Below are 18,836 nucleotides of genomic sequence, written 5' to 3'. Positions count from 1 at the left end.
GAACATCTCTGCTGGCTCAGATAACAACAAGCAAGGAGTTTTGTCCCATGGATTAGGAACAGACGAGAGCGTTCAGTGGGGAGTACATTTGCATGGATTCTCCTCCCATGGGCAGGGTTTGCATCACACAGACCTGGAGCCTGATGGAGTTTTTGCCTCCGCTGCTGCAGCCGGCTGACCTCCCTCTGGAGCAGGTCGAGCGCTGCCGAGCCAGCTTCTGTGGCTCCCCAGCACTCAGAAATCTGTGGATGATGTCAGCCAGATCCAGCTGGGATGGGTGAAGTGGTTGAATGTCCTTCAAGTCCCTGGGCGCTGCGGCCTTGGAAAGCCGCGCATCCCATCCCTGCCAAACACTTGGCTCCTCCAGGGCTTGGGGCTTCTGCACTCACACCGCTGCCGCACTGGGCACAGGACTGTGCCGTCAACATGAGCTAATACTGACACACAGTAAATATTAGCAGGCAGAACAGTGGGAATCAGAAGGAAAATATTTAACAGTTCATTCTCTTCCTCTAAAGATTTCCATTTAGAAAGTTAACTCCAGTGTGCTCTGCATAGCATTTCTTTAGAACAACTTAAAATGGAAATAAAATGGTCAGGTCTCTGTTAGCTAAGGTAAGAGCTGAGTTGCTGAAGCTTAAAAAATTCACATGGGCTAGTTCAGCTCTCAGGTGGATCAGTCCAACTTGACTGACTCAGTTAATGCTAACCACTGGTTCACACTTGGGTCCCAAGAGAAACCGCCGCGCTCTTGCTTGGTGCCCGCTTGGTCTGGTACAAAGTTAAGCAGCTGAGCAAGTCCTGATTTTTTTCCCATTTCATTAAAAACAAAACCCAAACCCAAACCTAAGCCACAAAAAACCCCAAGGCCCCAAACATAATTCTGCATAATGAAAACAGGAAAAGGACATTTTATTTTTTCCAGGGGGTTTAATTCCAAATAGGGAATGGAAAACTCCGTCCTCTCACAAACCAATACAGCTATGAATGCTTAAACCCAGATGTAAATGATGTTAAATTTCCCTTGGTGGAGTCAGGGTAATACCTATCAGAAAGCACAATATTTTAAAACCTGGTAATTGCAAATAATGTAAATGTGGAGAATGTTTTGGAAGAAGTGAGCATGTTGTACAATGTATAAAAACGTTAAGTAATGGCTCCTCATGTATTTGTTTGTGTCCTTGGCAGGCTTCAATGGCTGAGAACAGTATACCTCTATACACTACTGCTTCCATGGGAAATCCCACTCTGGGCAATTTAGCCAGTGCGATGAGGGAAGAGCTCAATGGTGCAATGGAGCATACGAACAGTAACGGGAGTGACAGTAGTCCAGGACGTTCCCCTATGCAAGCAATGTAAGTACAGCAGTGGCATGCGTGTGGCTCTAGGGTTGTCTTATGGTCTGCGGAAGTGTGATTCTGGAGACCTTCATGGTTGATTCCTGAGGTTCATGGATAAAGCAGCAAGAGTAGACATCTCCACCTGGGGACATGCTTAGGTTCTTTAGAACGTAAAAGGGTTGCTTACCAATTTCCATGTAAAACCCATCAGCTCAATCCAGTCAGACAAACACACAGAGCTATAAAATTGTTGTTCTCAATTCTTGTCTTTAAGCTTAGCAAAATCTCATGGGCAGCTGTGTTTCTTGGAGAAAAAAATGTGATTTCTTTCCCTTTTGGTCCATGCGACAAGTGTGGCCGGTGGAGCAGAGCTGGGAAATGGGCTTGTTTGGTGGGTCTAAAAAGAACCACTCAACACACAACGGCCTTACTAAGCATTAACGGTGGCACACGTGAAGGTCTGCTTGATTTATAGGTTGCTCTTAAAATATCAAAAGGAAAATTAATAGGAGCATTATAGCAACAGACGGCAGTATAATGAGGGCATATATAACCACATGAAGTAATGGGGGATTGCTGTCCCTGCTCAACGTGAATGGCACCCGGGCAGCAAGCTGGCGCAGGAAAAGGGTGTAAGGCAGGAAGGGTGTGATGCCCCAATGGGTGTGCTCAGTATTTATGGGGTGATGGAGTGAGCTTGCAAAGCTGTAAACTCTCCCCTCCCCTCACATTACACACTGGGTAATTGGCGGCTGGTGAGGAAGCCGGTGTTTATAAGTCTCGTAGTTCTCGAGCAGTTGGGTACCTATGTGAACGACCGCGCGCAAGAGCCACGCTGCCTTTCTGCTCCTCACAACAGGCTGTAAAATTACTGGCTGGATTGCCACGGCTCACATTACACATTAAAAAGAGAACTAATTTGTAGTCTTTTACTTCAAAGTAATTTGAATAAGGGATTTACAAAAGTAAGTCTAAATCAAAACGTAGAAAAACATTAACCTAATACTGTGATTGTAATTAGTTGTGAAACTAATTAGCATTTAATGGCAAAAAAAAGTTTCCCACCTGCATAATGTGTTGTCAGAGGGGAGGGGGCACGAAGGAATCTGAAGCTCTGGGTACTTTGATATTGCAGCATTTTAAGTCAGTGCACAAAGTGCTTTGAAAAAAAAACTTAAAAGATGGCAACATTCATTTTTAATTAATAATTAATTTAAACATTGTCTTTTGCCATTTACTTCAAAACATTCAAATAACGTGTTTAGCTTTTCCAGTGATTGTTTGTGCAGTATTAATTATCTCCCTCCAAAGTAGCGTTGCATGACACACTTTCCATCCCTCACAAACAGATTCATCTTGAGGCAGTTCTAGTCACAATTCGTTATCCTCTGCCCCGTGACCATATAGGGCCAGCGTGAAGGAGGAGTGGGGGAACATGGCTTTTCTCCAGAAACAAGACTTCTCCCAAGGGTTTCTCCTGGCCTAACAGACAGGGATGAATGTTTATGATGTTGCGTTAATCCAAGTAATTATTTTTTAGCAAGTTCAAGGCTAGTGTAGTTCATGCACTTCTCATTTCACCTAAGGTTTCGTTGTCTTTGAAGAGACTGCAAGGAAGGAAAAATAACTGTGTTGAAACAGGCTAGGACATCTTCCAGAACTGCATAGCTGTGGCCTTTGTTGCACTTAATAATCATCTCTTAGCACATTGATACCAAAGTGAGGGGCACAGAACAAATACTGGAGAGAGAGGAGGTCGGGGGGAGCAATGCCTCATTTTCATTATTCACCAGAAAATCCAATTTTCTGTTGTAATATGGAAATGATTGTTTCCTGAGTGTTTTCATTTTCTCAGAATTGATAATATATGTGTTCTCTGCTCAACATTTCTTTTTGCTTAAGTAAAATGTGGCCGGGTGATGTTCCAATAGCAGCCTCTGAGCTTCCCCTTAAAATGGTGCTTCTAAGTAGTTCGAAGGGATCTGAAGCCAGAACACCATTCACTCATCACAGGGCTTTACCCTGTTTACTAAATACAGTCATGAGTCAACAGCAAATTTCCAGACGCTGTGCAACCTCTTCTTTCCCGTCAGCCTGCTTTGCTAATGACATTTTCCATTTTTTTCTCTGAACAGATTTCCTTGTCATCATGCAAATTATTTTTTAAACAATTTCAGTGTATGAGAAGGAATCAAGCTTTAAACTTTATTGTAAGGTTTAAAGGACCTTGTTAACATGACAGCTAAGAAGTCTAACACTTTAGCTGAAGTCTTATTACCGCTCATTCGTTTCCTTTTTATGACACATTGAACCACAGCTAGGTTTTTCCTTCCCCCCCCCACCCCCCTTCTTTCTCCCTCCTTTTGAAACACTAGAAAGTAGTCGCATAATTACAGCTTGGGGACATAACACTTTCATCCTGATATGCTCCAAAGGTAGCCACAAAGCAAACTACTCCATGCTGTGTGCACCACCAGTACTCAGTGGCTTTAAACAACAGTCAGCTTTATTAAAAACTCCTCTGTTCCCAGAGTGGACAAACAAAAGAATTACTCAGATGTGAAAAGAAGGGGAATCTGTGTTCAGCAAGGTTATTTATTGTTAACCCCTTCTGGAGTCTTAGGCATCTTCTTAAAAGGAATGTGCTGAGATTCTGCTACTACAAAAGCAGAAAGGGGAAACCCTTTCTTTTTTCTTCTCTTTCTCTGCCCCCCACCCCCTCAGCTTTTTTTTTCCTTTTTTCTTAGGCCAGCATTTACCTTTTCTGTAATTCAAGAAATTGAATTCTTTACTATCTAAAGGAAGTTTTCCTTTCCCAGTTTGGGGTTTTGGTGAGCTGGTAAACGGAGATTCAGGCTTAACTTGAGAGATGCAAACATCTCCCTTTGCCCTTGAGCTTATTTAAGCTTATTTATTTCAGATGCTCTGAAATGTTTGAGCAGAATCACGGATTCAGTAAGGTTTCCTCCTCACACGCTACTTTGTGGTTACAGCTGACAGTACACAAGGAGCAGATTTTTTGTCATCGTTGTTTTCCTAACAGATCTCTCCCTGGGGGGTGTGTTTCCCAGATACCCTCCTAATTTGGGGGATGGAGTTTTTGCCAGGCGCGCTGTCTGATGTTTGTGCAACACGTGAGCTGCTGGAGGAGGCTGGTGTGGCTGTGCCTCCCTGTGGCTTTCTGTCCCTTTCTGGCTTTGTCTTGCTTGGGGTCAAACAGCCGTTTTCACAACTCGGTGCTTGCTTTGCTTTTCACTCGTGAATTTTTGGGCTTTTTTGACTTGTGGGAACCACACCAAACCTCAAAGAGAAACTCAGTTAAAACCACCTGGTTTCACCTGCTTTCATAACAAAACCAGAAGGGGGGCAAGAGTTTGCTTTGGCAAGGTTCAGGGACCTTTGAAAGAGCTTTCACAGCATTTCAGGTGGTTAATATATTTACCTGCTAGCACCGATTCACTTCTGCCCTCTGGCCAAGCACAGGGTGGTGGGATGCAGTCTTTGGACAAACTCTGGTCCATGTAGCAAAGCCACTTCTGCTGCATGTGTGTTCTCCTCTCTCCTTTTAAAATTTCCCATTTGTATTTTCAAAAATAATACTTTTTAAAAAAATAAACCACAAAATCCACAAGCCCAGCAGCAGCATCAAAGCCAGAAACAAGCAAACAGGACTTCTAAATTAAAGCAGCAGTAAAAGAGATCACTGCCATAAAGGCCGGATAGCACACACTTTATCCATCTCTACGTGTAGGCACTTTCTGCCCCTTTTTCTTCTGTTTTTCATTTCATGTTTTCTCCCAAGTGAGGGGCCTCACAGCCTATTCAGTTTTCCTAGTGGCAGGTAATCAGCATGGTTTCACATTTGTGAGGACCATGAGATGCCAGGACAGTTAGCACATGCACACCTCTGCGGTGACAGTTGCTTGTGAGACTTCTGATGTACTTCTGCTAATTCCTAACTTCTGATGTTTGAATCATCTCCTCACAGTATTTTATTTACCCCTCCTTTTTCAATAATTAGGTCAAAACTGTACAAGCAATCTCTCATTGTATTTTTTGCAAAAATTATGCAACATGCAGAGAAACCTTTATGCTCCCAGAGTATGTTGATAGGCCATGTATCCAACCCTACCCATTCTCTGATTCTGTAATTTGAAAGTAAAAAGTGTATGTACATGGACATTGCATCACTTCTTCCTTTGTCGGATGTGTTGGAAGGTGCAGTTAATATTAAGTATTGATCTCCTTGACTTTACAACTGGAGAAGTTGAAATATGTAGGGACTTGAAAGGCATTCACAGCTCGCGTTAGAGATGTCTGTAGTCAGCATGTTAGATGCTTCCAAAACTCAAGTCAAAATAAATAAGCAGGGTGTGGTACACCCTCGCAGTCTGTGCAGGGGTGCAACTGGTTCACCTGGGTCATTTGCAGTAGGCAGAGTACTTTTGGCTTGTACACAGCTACCAAGCCCATTTTCCCTGTTTGGTGATTTATTCTTGCTGTCCAGCAGTGCAGCAGAGTACGAACAGTCTTGTCGTTCCTATCCACACAGACCATAAAATAAAATGCAGCTATTTTAAATCATTCATTTTAAAGCAAAGCTGCACAAGAGAGAAGTTCTTACAAGGTTTGCGCTTCAGATCATGGTTTCACAGAACCTATGTGAAAGGGTTAAGTCAGCCTGCATGGAGAAAACCCAAGACTCTAGGAGGTGGTTATCAACTCAATGAGAGACAGAGTGGGACTTGAACTCATTAACACTTTATTTTAAGGGATTGCCTACAACATCAATTATTTAGGAAGCAAACAGGGTCTCCATTGCTGTGTCGCATTATTAATACTTGGTAATGTCAATAAAATCCTACTTTCCTTTAAAGTCCCAGCAACAAGACACTATTGACTCACATGACTATTTTACATTTCAAAAGCTGTTGAGCAAAAAAAAAAAAAGGGGAGGGGGGAGGAAGGTAATTTGTATTTGTATAGGATTTGTTGTAAATATGATTTACGAACAACAATTTTCAATTGTTATCATACCCGTTTTGAATGACCAAGCCCCGTTCCCCCGCGGGTTATTCATGTGCGATGCTGTAATGAGAAATTTGGCGGATCTCATCTCTTTAGTACATCCTTGTGCCCACCACGAACTGGGGATCATGTTCTGCCTTGTTTACAGCTGACAGTGTTATTATTCTCGTTAGGACTGTGCTTTCTTATCATATTGTTGTGTTGAGCGAGCCTTTTCCTCTCTGTTTGTGTTTCCTGGCAGGGCTTTTCTTCCCTTATTGACAGTTTGTAAAAATATGCATTAATTTGGAGTTTAAAGCATGTATCATGGTGTCTCTTCGCTGTGTTTGCTTGAAGTTGATTAATGATAGAACCTCACTTGGGGTCGTCCTCTGGAGAGTTGCCTCACAGGTTCTGCATGTTAACGAGAGACGCTGCACACACAGTGCGCGATGATTAGCCCAGCCTCTGCTGGCTCGGCAGACTGGCAAACTGCTGCTTTGCCATTCAGATGCTTATTCTGCTTATTTATCCAAAGATTGTATTAACTTAATATGTCAGCTGAGAGCGTTTTTCTCTCGATCCCGAGACGGAAGCCCAATTGAGGCGCTCCTCCCAGAGTGTTTTCCCAGGGAAGTTGTACACTGCTTGCCTGGTGTAGCCTTCGCTCGGCTTTAGTGGCTAGTGCAGAAGCTGAGGGTCTTACCCTTGATGAGCTGGAGCTCTTAGACCTGGTGCATCAAGTCTGAACCCCCAAACCACCATATCTTTCTCTCCAAATCAAGTTATGAAAAATCATTTTTTAATGAGCAACTTGCTGATTGACCATGTTTTTTTTGTCTTTTCAGTCACCCCGTGCATGTCAAAGAAGAGCCGTTAGATCCAGATGAAAATGAAGGCCCGCTATCCTTAGTGACAACAGCCAACCACAGTCCAGATTTCGATCATGACAGAGATTATGAAGATGAACCTGTAAATGAGGACATAGAATGAGTATGTCTGACATCGTTATGCTGAGAATGAAGATTGGAAAAACGCGTCAAAACTTAGCTGTGAAATCTCTCCATTATTGTACAGTCTGGAGGATTCTCAGTCCACTTTGACAACTATGAAATATGTTAACTCTTAGTGCCATCAAGTATCCCATTTGGGAGTATTTTTGATTTTTCTACTTTTTGTTGAAAAAAGGAATTTGTACTCTGTGCATTGGATGGACTTGTTTGGTACTTGGGATTTTCCTCTCTTACAGTCAACATCAGTGTTGTAAATTTGCTAAACTGATTCACTTGCATTTAGCAGCCAGCTGTGGACTGCAGGTCCTGCCAATTTTGGACATTTGAGGACATCAAACTGAGCATGTACATCTGAACTGCAGATCAAGTCTTTGCCCAGATTTTAAGGATTCCAATGGACAACATATTTGCACAGTACTGCATGTTGATTATCACTGCCTTTACTCCATATTTTTGTTTTTTGGTTGGTTTCTTTTTTTTGCCTTTTTTTTTTCTTGTTTTTTTGCTTCCATTTGGGATGGGGAAGGCCTGTGTGTGCACGTGTGTGGATATGTGTGTGTGTGTGTGAGCGTGTCTATCGGGGAGGGGTTAAAAGAAAAAATTATCCCAAACATTTTAATGTATTGCTTTTATTCCCCCGCCCCACTTCTCCTCTACCATTTTAAGTTCTGACCTCAGGCCTCATCTGGGCCCAGGGCCTCTCAGAGGCTTCAACGTTTTCTGTACTTTGTGATGAATGTTAATAGGTGTTTTTATTATACGAAGCTGAATGTCATTGAATTGTTTGTAGTTTTTTCTGTCATTCATTCCAGTTTCCTTCAGATGCCACCATGTTTTCTTTAGCTATGGAAAACATTCCATTTCGGTGTCTCCTTTTTTTTTCTTGTTGTTGTTTTTTGAAAAGGTCCCAAATGCTGCACGATACATGTGGAAGGGTTGTCCAACGGAGAGAGAGGAACGAAGTACTGCAAGAATGAGAATGAATGACAGATGAACATAGAAACACTGTAGGAAGCAACACAGATTCATTCCACAAAGCAGTATTTTTAATATATTTTCTTTTTGTTTGGGTTTTTTTGCTTACTTTTTTATTACTTTTCTTTTGGCAGCAATGGTGAATATTAGCAAATGCCACAAAATTGAACAGCACAAAGAAATATATGCAGCACCAACAGAGTTCGCTTTTGTTAGAGGATGAATAGTACAGTGGCAGGTTCTCGGTTGTTTAACACGAGTTCTAATGGGTCAACAAATCTTTCTGGAATATCTAAGATTACAGAGATGGGCACCTATACATTTATTATTGCAATTGTTTTTTTTTTCTTCTTATGCATTTGCATTTGCAAATAGTGGTTGGAAAGATGACTTCATTAAATTGTTATTGTACATGGTGATGTTTCACGGTTAAACATCGGTTCAGAATTGCTTGGTGGCATTAATCTGTTTGAATACAAATTAGATTTCAGATTGTACTTGTTACAGGAGTTAATAAGGATGGAGGCCCACTAATGCTAAAAGTGTTAATTTTCAGCTGTGCAAATCCAGTACTGCAGTTAAGATTGTTATGCAATATTACACCAGCCAGTATGGAAACCTCGCCATAGGAGACAGGAGATCCAGGAGAGAATTCGCTTGTTAAAGAAAACTGGCAAGGCTCTTCAAAGCAAACATGACATACAAAATTTGTTGCGATAGGTCAATAAACCTTGGTCACCAAACACCTAAATATTTTCATTCTGCAACCACTTTCCATCACTCATTTATTTATGTAGGACTGTAGCTTTTTTATTATTTCAAAAAGCCTTTCAGAGCTTAATTTATATTCTTCTTTGTACCTTTTTTTTTTCCTAAAATTACCAAAGATATTACACAAAGGTAAATTATGTTCTCTGTTATATGCTTTATCTTATGAAGCCAAATATCCTCTTATTGTTGATCAAAGGAGGTTGAAGAATTTAGAGGGAAATGACAAGATGTGGGCTATTGCTAACCTGAGAGGGAAACTGCTCCTTTATTCTAGAAAATTTAGAAGGCCAAGTAAATGTCTGAACCAAAGTTATTACTTTTTATTTGCAATTCTTTACAGTGACCAAAATGAAAGTCTGTAAAGAGGAATCGAGGAGAGCTTTTGAGGCTAAAACTTAGGAATCAGTGTTACTGGTGGAGCTATGAGAAGGGAGCTGGAGAAAGCAAAGACACAGTTATTTTGCAGAAGATTAGAGTATCAGATAAAGGAGACAGTTTAATAAAAGACAGAAGAGAACAGAAAAGCTCCCACAATTAAACTGGACAATGTAATAGTATTTCTAGAATTAAAAGAAAAACAATTTTTTGGTCTTTGGTTCTACAGATTCTGTGCCACTTTTGTTCCGGGACTGTGCTAGGATGACTGCTTGAGTTTTGGTTGATCTTGGCACATTTGCTCAGTTTTGTTTCAGGTTTTTTTTTTTTTGGGTCAGCATTTTTCATGAGGAAATAACACTCCTGTCCACTCATAAGCTTTGGTACAAGAAATTTTATTGGCAGTTACTTTGATAAAAACTCAACTCTGCTTTCTGTTTCAAAAGACATAAAAAAAAATAGAGAAGAAAAAAAAAAAGGGCAGTCTGTGGTCATTTGAAACATTTTTTCTTTTCATTTAAATTATATCCAGGCAGCTTCGTGACGTGCCGGCGGTAGCCAGATGGGGATCATGAGAATTGAGCCCTGTGCTTCTAAACTGAGTGGTTTGCTGGTTAGTTCGGGATTCAGAAGGGGATTAAAATCTGGTAGATTAGTTCATCCTCAGCATGTGTAGCTAGACATGAGTAAAGATAACAGCATGAGAAAACTGTTAGTACGCATACCTCAGTCCAAACTGTTAGGGAATGAGTAAATAAAAAAAAAATACATTTCACTCAGTTGCACTTAGTTGTATGTCTTGCATGCTTAGTCTAAAGACTGTAGCAAAAACAAAAAAAAACTTAAAAAAAGAGAAAAAGAAATAAAAAATTAGATTTTAACATATCTGGCAGGTGTCGCAGCCTTGCAGAAGAACCAACTGAAAATCTCAGGCTTTACATCAAGCAAACTTCACTATGATTTTTACAATTCTGATTCTCTATCCCTTTGGATATACAGTTGCTTCTTTAGGGAGGGGTTTATTATGTTGTACATATATATCCCACTGTGTCTGTGTGAGCCTTTGTCTTTTGGGGGGAGGGCGGGGAGGGAGGAAAAGGTGGAAAGGTCCTTTTTTTTAGATATCATTCCTCAAAAGGAATAAATGCAGACCTGTTTGTCAAAACACCTTTTGCTTTTTGTGCAACTGCTTTATATTAACTATACTAAAAAAAAAATAGCTTTGAAAAGAAAAAAAAACCTACTGTATGTAATGGAATTGCAGAATACGCTGCACATGTATTTTATTTAGTTATCCTTGCTTTAAGAATATTGGATGACATTTGCTGACATGTGGGAGAAAATCCCTGACTTTTTTTTTCAGCTTTTAAATTGTAACATAGTTGACAGATTTTTTTCTCTTTTTTTTTTTTTTCTCCTGTTATCATTGATCGAAGCGTTTTTGTACAGTTTTTGTGTTTAAGCTGGTTTTTTTGATACTTTCCCACCCCTTCTGTTCATCTTACCACTGCCTTTTCTGGCTGTCTTAAACAAAGTTCATCTATTTGAAAGGAAAAAAAAAAAAGAAAAATCATTAAAAAAAAAAAGGAAAAAAAGGAAAGAAAAAAAAAAAAGAACTGTTTTTCTCCTGCTGCAGTAAATATTTTGCATGATGAATTCCAGGGTCACACTTTCAAAGTTTATCAGTGAAGTAGTGATTAATAACGGGGAGTGTCAAACTATTGAACTTTTGTATAAAACAAGAAAAAAACTTTACAAGGTGCCAAGATGTAAAGACAATTTGTTACATGTTTTTTTTCTCAAAGAAAAGCGTACATTATGAAAGTAGTACCATGTATCAGGTAAATCGCTGTCAGGAATGAGAGTCAAAGCCTTCCTTGTCCACAAAACAACCACCCCAAGTTTGTAAATGTAAAACCTGTTGGGTTTCTGCATTCAACTCGAAGTGAAATGAAAAATCAAGGCTTATGTAGAATAAGTGACCACAAAAAATGACTTTTTTTGATTCTCACTCGCAAGAGTCCCGCTGTATGTCCTGCACCTCCCCTCTCCTGGAGCTCCCGCTTTGGGAAGAGGCCGGAGCAGGGATTCTGGTTCTACAACTGTTGCAGATCGTTAGATATTTTATATATATACATACATAAATATATATATATATAAAGTTTTTAAAAATAATTTTGAACTATTGTAGTTTTCAGATTGCAAATACTCTCACGTTCATTATAGCATGGAAAAAAAAACCCACCACCAAATGTGTTTAAACTCTTTTGAAATCTTTTGGTACCTTTGGTTAATGAACTCCAAGTGAGTTTTTAGATGTTTCCGAAGTCGTTTAGTATTCTAGTCTTGCGAGGTGAATCTGCAGTTACGGACTGCATTTTAATGGGCCCGGAACAGGTAAACAAGTATCTTCTACCCATAAGCCTTGATGAAAATGGTACAGTCCAGACTGTTAGCATGGTGCTTTGTGTGTATGTGCTGCCAGTAACAAGATTTCTTTTTTCTTTTTTCTTTTTTCTTTTTTTTTTTTTTTGATAAGGCATAAAAGAAACTCATTCCTTACATCAACTGTAATTCCATCATTCCATGTCTGTTGATACAGACAATAAAAAATGTTGTGTAGTCAGTACTAATTACTGACATTATAGCATTCTCAAATGCAATAAAAATGCTGGTTGTTCACACTGGTAATGCAAGTTGCCATGTCCTAAGTTTTTGGTTTGTTCCCCCCTGCCAATGACTTCCATGTCGCATCCCCCCAGCAGTGACGCATGGAGCATCTCACCTGTGTCCCAGCACATCCATGGACAGCCTCATCGCTCTCCTTGGGTCTCCCCCAGTTGCAAGATACTGTAGTGGTGGCTTCATGGCCAGTCTGGACAGGGCGATTGGGCCCTGGAAGGAAGGAAGATGCTGTCATCCAAAGCATTCATCTGCTTTTCCAAGCCCATCACTGTCTGACCATTGGGCTCACAGGGAGTTCAGGGTATTTGCTTTCTCATTGGATGACTTCAAAGGGGAAAGTGTGAAAGAAGGGGTTTGGGGCCTCATGCTAAAGAGCCTCCCAGGTGTGGTGCCCTAATGGGCACTGCTGGCTTCAGTAGGAAGGGTTGGATACACATTATACATGTGTGAAAAGGGGGTTGCAGGATCAACCCCTTGGTCCACAAAATCATGAGGGGCAAAGTACCAGGTCATGCTGTCACCCAAGACAAACTTAAAAAGGAAATACCTTTTCTTTCGAGTAAGCACACATTTATTTCCTTCATCAAGTTTTATAAAGAAAAATAAAATGTTTAATAACTAGCATTAGCAGCAAACTGAAATTTCAGAGGAGAGATTTTTCATGAATAATTCATTAAAATTTCACATCTGCAAGATTAGTCATCCAAATAAAATGCTAATGTCAAAAACATGCACCGTCTATAATATTCTCATCAAGAAATCTTTTTGCATATAATGATAAATGCTTAAATTAGTACAAATGATTTTATAAAAATATTCTATCATAAGATTATACTAGGTAACTACTTTTTTGGGGGGAAGGGGGGGAAGGGAAATCTTTGCCCACTCGTGTCTCAAAATGGTATTGACTGGTAGATTTTAATAATCAAAATACATAGAATGAAATTTGGGGTAGGTTGTGTACTGCACATCTACCAGAAGTGAGGTTTAGGAAACTGATGAGGTCCCACTTTGGGGGTTAATTTTTCTTTATCAACAGCAGAAGCTGTTGAGCCCAGAACATGCTCAGTGTTCCATCAGGAGTGCTGTTGTCTCCAAGGTATGGTAGAGTCAACTCTGGGTAGGGGAGTACAACCCCAAGTGAGCCCCAGCAGAGCTCCTCTGTTTGGAGACAGTGTCACCAGCAGCAGTGAGCTATGAGGCCATCACAGATGATTTGGGTATTTTAGCTCTCCGGAGGTGATGGCTCAGAGGCCCAAGTGTGTTGTGTGTCATTGCCAGCTTCCTGTGGCCTCTGATTGCTGCCGGGGCAGGTGCCAAATGCAGATGGTGTTGAGAAATGGCACTGAGTTGAAGAGCAGGATCAGGTCCTTTCCCTCCTTGCCCGAGTCAGCACTACCCTGAGAGAGCTGGGGTTGTTCAGCCTGGAGAAGACTCCAGGGAGAGCTTATTGTGGCCTTTCAGTTCTTGAAAGGGGCCGTAAGAAGGACGGGGAAGGACTTTTTAGCAGGGCCTGTTGTGACAGGACAATGGTTAAAGGTTTTAAGCTGAAAGAGGAGAGATTTGAGGACTTGAGGAAGAAATTCTTCACAATGAGGGTGGTAAAACACTAGCACAGGTTGCCCAGAGAGATGGTGGATGCTCCATCCCTGGAGACATTCAAGGCCAGGCTGGATGTGGTTCTGAGCAACCTGATCTAGATGAAGATGTCCCTGCTCCTTGCATGGGGTTAGATTAAATGATCTTTGAAGGTCCCTTCCATCCCAAACTAGGATGCTATGATTCTAGCAGTGGGTGAGAGCCTGGCTCGTTGCAACATTCTGTATCATCATTGTGTTATTAAATCACCGTTCTCCTCCTTGGCTGCTGTGTTGTGGAACATCACAGAATGCCTTCTTCACCAGCAACAGCCAGCTGGGAAATACCTTTTCCAGTCAGAATCGCTGTTTTCCACCGCAGCTGAAAAGCACTTTTATGGTCAGTGGTGAAGCAATGCGTCTCTGAGTAGTTTCCAAAGAAAACCGGAGCCAGTGCATAGGTTTCCTGGGTTTCTCCTGTGCCAGAGGGAAAAGCAGCAGAAGAGGGGTTGGAGGAGCTGGAGGCCTGGGAGCACATGCTTCATGCACACCCAGCTGCTCTCTGTAGATGATCTGAACAGTGACATTTAACTTGGGCCGTGATCACATTGTTGGACTAATTTAAAGGACTCACGATGCCTGGTGCTCACACTTAGACACACATACACACCCTTCCTCACAACAAAGTGTAATTAGCCCTTCTTGACCTATTAATCAGGCTCCGTCTTCAATGATGATGTTAAACGTTCGTTTAATGGTGTGTTAATCAGGGCTGTCTTTCATCTTCGTTGCTGCAGTGGTTTGTTCCACCAGGACAAAGCGCTCTTCATCCTCATATTGTGGGAACAAACCTCTCTCCCCCCAAAGTGGTGATGCCCGACGTGGTGGGACACGGCCCCCACATGTGTTTGCAGTCTCTGTGCTGTCTGCACCCGGGCTTGCCCCCAGCCCCTGGTGCTGAGACTTACAAAGTCCTTCTTTTTGCCCCATCTTACTGGCTTTGTTAGAGATATTCAGAGCACCTGAGCTGGAAATGGTAAACAACATTGCCTTGGGGTGTTTTAACAAAAAAGAGCCCCTCCTGCCTTTTTATTGCACAGGAAATGTCTTTGTCTACCTGAAGGAAAAGAAAAAAACCCCACGCTTTGTGGGGGTTTGTGTGTATTTATTTAGTTCAGTGGCTATTTTTTATGCATCTGAGAAGCCTAAAAACCATATTTTTTTTTCTTTTCAAGTTATAATGTTAATTTGAAGGTAACAGTCCTTTCAAGGATTAATTCCAGCCAAAGCAATAACCATTATTTACCAGAGTTTGACATTTTTATCACTCATCATATTAGCAAATTTCCATTGAAAATGCTAAAATGGTTCGTCATAAGGCACATAACTGCTTTGGCTGTAAAAATGACCAACACAAGTGCCTGTACTCAAACATTAAATTATACTGTAATTAATAAAGACAGTTAAACTGTCTACTAGCAACAGCAATTTAGGTAACCACATTTGATCGGCTATAAATTGTAACTACATTAAAATTCCAGAAATATTAGCAATATGGATTACTTGATGGAAATAGGTGCTGATCACCAACACTCCTATTTTACAACGGAAGCACAGGTCATGTTGGCCACAAAACTGTGGGCGAAGATCAAGGCTGAGTACTTTTAATCTTGTGAAACAAGCAATTACAAATAGTTGCATCGATTTGTTAAAAAGCTTTAGGTGACATAAATTGTTTCCTGTTTAGCTTATTGCTCTGATACATAAATGTCACTGAGTATAATATTAATTAGGGTCACAGAACAACAAGGGTCAGGTGATACAGTGTACGATCAAGGATGTGTCAATCCTTTGTGAAGGCAAGAAAAGCTCCGGCCCCTTTGCGCTGCAGCGCTCAGCGCCTGTTTTTATGTGATGACAAAGAAAACTAAAGGAAACTGTATTTTAATATGTGAAGTAATTACTTTAGTACTAGTATAATTTTATGGTTTAGGGTAAATTACAATGTTTTCATTCTCCTGCTCTTGCCACAAAACATAAAAATCCACATATAGCATCAATAAAATAGAATACTGTTTATAGAGGCTTTCTGCTGCACAAGACCAACACTATTCCCTCCTAGCAGATGGAAACTAAGCACACATTTTAGTCTGGTGTGTGTTTCTACACAATTTTTTATTTTTTTAACCAAAAAATGGGCTGTGCAGGTTATTTACTTAACATAAATCAAATGTATCACATACACTGCTTCTTTGGATTGGCATACGACTTAGAAAAATACAGTAAGATTCTGAAAAATCTGGAGAAAATTTATTAAATATGATTTTTACTGTAATAGAATATTAATGTAACCCAATGCTCATTTCCCATTAAGTTGATCCCTTTTTAATACACACATGCTTTTTATTATTTTGCACTCATGCGAAAATTCCACATTCAGAGAGTTTCCATCTCCTTAGGAATGTCTCTGGCAAAGGCACAGTAAGAAATCTTGAGCTGAAAAAAAGAAATAATAAAATAGACAGCAAATATCGAACGATAAGATGTGGCGAAGTGCTGATGAACTGAAGCAAAAGCCAATGATATAATAAAGGGTAAAGAGGCATTCAGCACTGCAAGGGGAACAGTAGAAACAATTACACTTTAAACCCCTCCTTCTCGCTGCCACCGTACCACAGCACAGATGAAAATGTTTGATTTGCAACATAAAAGATTCATTAATTACCACTTGAATATTTAAAGCTATTTTGCGACTAACAGAGGTAGATAAAGCACTGAATTAAAACCTCTAATAAAACTGTAAAAATATTTCTGCAAGTTTACCAGCGTTGCGATTCCTCCTGGTTTAGGGAGCCAGGCTCAGCTTGTGGGGAAGGAATTGGGTCTTTTTCAAGTGGGTATTTGAAGTAAGATGGCACCATAGCCCAGCGCTATTTGTCTCTCATTTTCAGATGTTTACCAAACACTTACTTGGACTCTTTCCCTTCACATGTGGTTGCCCTTCATGAGAGAAGAGGCTTCTACAAAACAATGCAGTGGATGATGAGTGTCTTTGAGGCATATATTCGTTGTAATGCATTTCCATATACAGTAAAAACACATCTATTCATAACACTGGTATAATACTTTCTCTGATATGAGGCAGTGGGGGGGACAAATCTGTTAATCCTATTATAATTACTCTTCTTAGTCTTAAAAATAATATACTTGAAGGGTATCCGCTTTTGCAAGGGTGGAGAACTCATGCAAATGGTAGCAATGGCGTTGTGAGCCCGACTTACCAGGCGATGTAAATTCAAACTGAGGAGCTGAATTTGACACTTTACAATTGCATATATTGATTTTTACCTGTTTGCGTTCAGATTTATTTGGTTTTTAAATAAAAAAGCCCATATTCTATTTTTAAGCAAGCGACTATTTGAAATCCACAACGGTGCAGCAAGGGCTTGGTTGTGCAATGGGGGTTGAAACACACAGCAACAGCTCTTCTAACAGTATGCTAACAACGATGAGCAGAGCCAAAGTATATGGATTTAATAAGAAAAAAACAGTTACAGTTCCTTCTCATTGTCTTTAATTTATGCAGTTGGCCAATGAGATTAGAAAGAAACCCCGTCCAGTTGTGTTTGGATCCACCCTTTACACATCTCTTCCTGTTGTAATTATTGAGTGTCTGCTCCAATTTAAAAGGATTTTGAAATTACTCCACTGTATTTGGATGTGAGATTCCTGATTTCAAATGTCGCTGGTGGGTCCAGAATACTGAAGGAGCAAAGGGAGCCCTGTCTCAGGCATCACCGTCTGCCATCACCTGGACTCCACCTTCACCAGCAAATCATAACATTGAGGGCAGTTGCTCCCCAGCCCTGCCAGAAAGGAAAGGGCGTACTCAAAGTATTTCAGGCCTTGCCCTTGCTTATTGTTTTTGGAAAGTCCTTTTTTTGGTTCAACCCGCTTGTTACTGTTCGTTTGTGTTGGGCACGATAAGAGCCTGTCAGTTCTTATCATACAAGTGGAGGGCTTTTGGTGATGTTTGAAATATTTTAGACTTAAGAAAAATTCTTGTCTGTGCATTCTCTATGGTAGAAAAACGGATTTCTTCTGCTAGTTTTAAATGTATATATATGTATGTGTACTCACGTATACTTTTAGTGTGCTTTGAAATGTATGTAGCAATGAAGCTATGCTCTTAAAACCTGAAAAGGGAGGGGGCCCAGGACTATTGACTTCCCTGACACCACGTGCCTTGTACAGATGTCCACATTGTTAGCAGAGGGAGACAGGAGCTGGCCCTGACCTGTTGGTGGCTCATGCCCACGTTTGCCTTCAGTACTGAGAGTAGTCCTGTTATTCCAATAGCAAACACGCACACACAAAACATCCATCACAGTTTTGGCTTTGCTGCCTTTGTAGGCATGCAGGAGGGGAAAATTAACTCACTGGCCATGAAATTTATTGAAAACAAAATGAAGAAAAATAAAAAGGAAAACTTTTTATTATTTTGGCAAGGACGAGGGTTTATTTTTCACTTACTTGTTCAGGTTGGGTTTTTTGCCTGTTTCCTAGACGTACTGGACAGATTTTTGCTGTACATAATTGCATGGGCAGAGCTCTGGAGAGCCTTCCAAGCACATGATGTTTATGCCTCATGCTCACCCTTGCTATTTTTAAACACTGCTACTTTATGCTGCGTTTTCAAAGCCTCCCCCTGACACCTCACGCAGTTTGGAACGTTCTCACCTGTTTACAACACAGCGGAGCACTGGCAAATTCAAAACAAAAACATCTGATAAAAATCAAATATAATGTTGCTAACTGCAAAGTTCATTTCCCCTCAGAAGTCCTTCTTTAATTATAAAACCTGCATAACCCATTTCCTTTGGTGTGCAGAAAGGTGTGTAATTAAACTATCAGCATAATACCTTTCTACATGTAAAACCTGCACTTATGAACTTTAACTGCTGAATAAAAACTTCTATTACATGACCATTAAGTATTATGAATAAAGCAAGTAATTGTAGTACTTGATTAATTTTTATGCACTAACCATTGTGTTCAGCACAAATTTGGTTTCCAGAAGTGTCCTGTCCCAG

The 18,836-nt window shown here is 40.4% G+C and overlaps 1 protein-coding gene and 1 long non-coding RNA gene across 19 annotated transcripts in view; one reads left to right on the top strand and one right to left on the bottom strand.

The window, feature by feature from the left end:
• The window catches only part of FOXP1 (forkhead box P1), a 386,028-nt gene extending 373,856 nt beyond the window's left edge, over nucleotides 1-12,172 (top strand). For all 18 annotated transcript variants that reach the window (XM_061362086.1, XM_061362097.1, XM_061362096.1 and 15 more), the window contains 2 exons: nucleotides 1,189-1,355; nucleotides 7,196-12,172. In XM_061362086.1, coding sequence (XP_061218070.1) covers nucleotides 1,189-1,355; nucleotides 7,196-7,340 — 312 coding nt within the window. In that variant the 3' untranslated portion in view covers nucleotides 7,341-12,172. The remainder of the gene's footprint in view (nucleotides 1-1,188; nucleotides 1,356-7,195) is intronic.
• The window catches only part of LOC133216978 (uncharacterized), a 185,881-nt gene that overhangs the window by 115,205 nt on the left and 51,840 nt on the right, over nucleotides 1-18,836 (bottom strand). The gene's annotated exons all lie outside the window — the stretch shown is intronic.

Source organism: Neopsephotus bourkii, unplaced genomic scaffold (genome assembly GCF_033783945.1).
Source record: "Neopsephotus bourkii isolate Nb327-2 ecotype Australia unplaced genomic scaffold, CSIRO-AGI_Nbou_v1 NB_1080, whole genome shotgun sequence".
In the NCBI taxonomy this organism is placed as follows: Eukaryota; Metazoa; Chordata; class Aves; order Psittaciformes; family Psittacidae; genus Neopsephotus; species Neopsephotus bourkii.
Note: the sequence above shows the minus strand (reverse complement) of the source record. Positions and strands in the feature narration are given on the sequence as shown.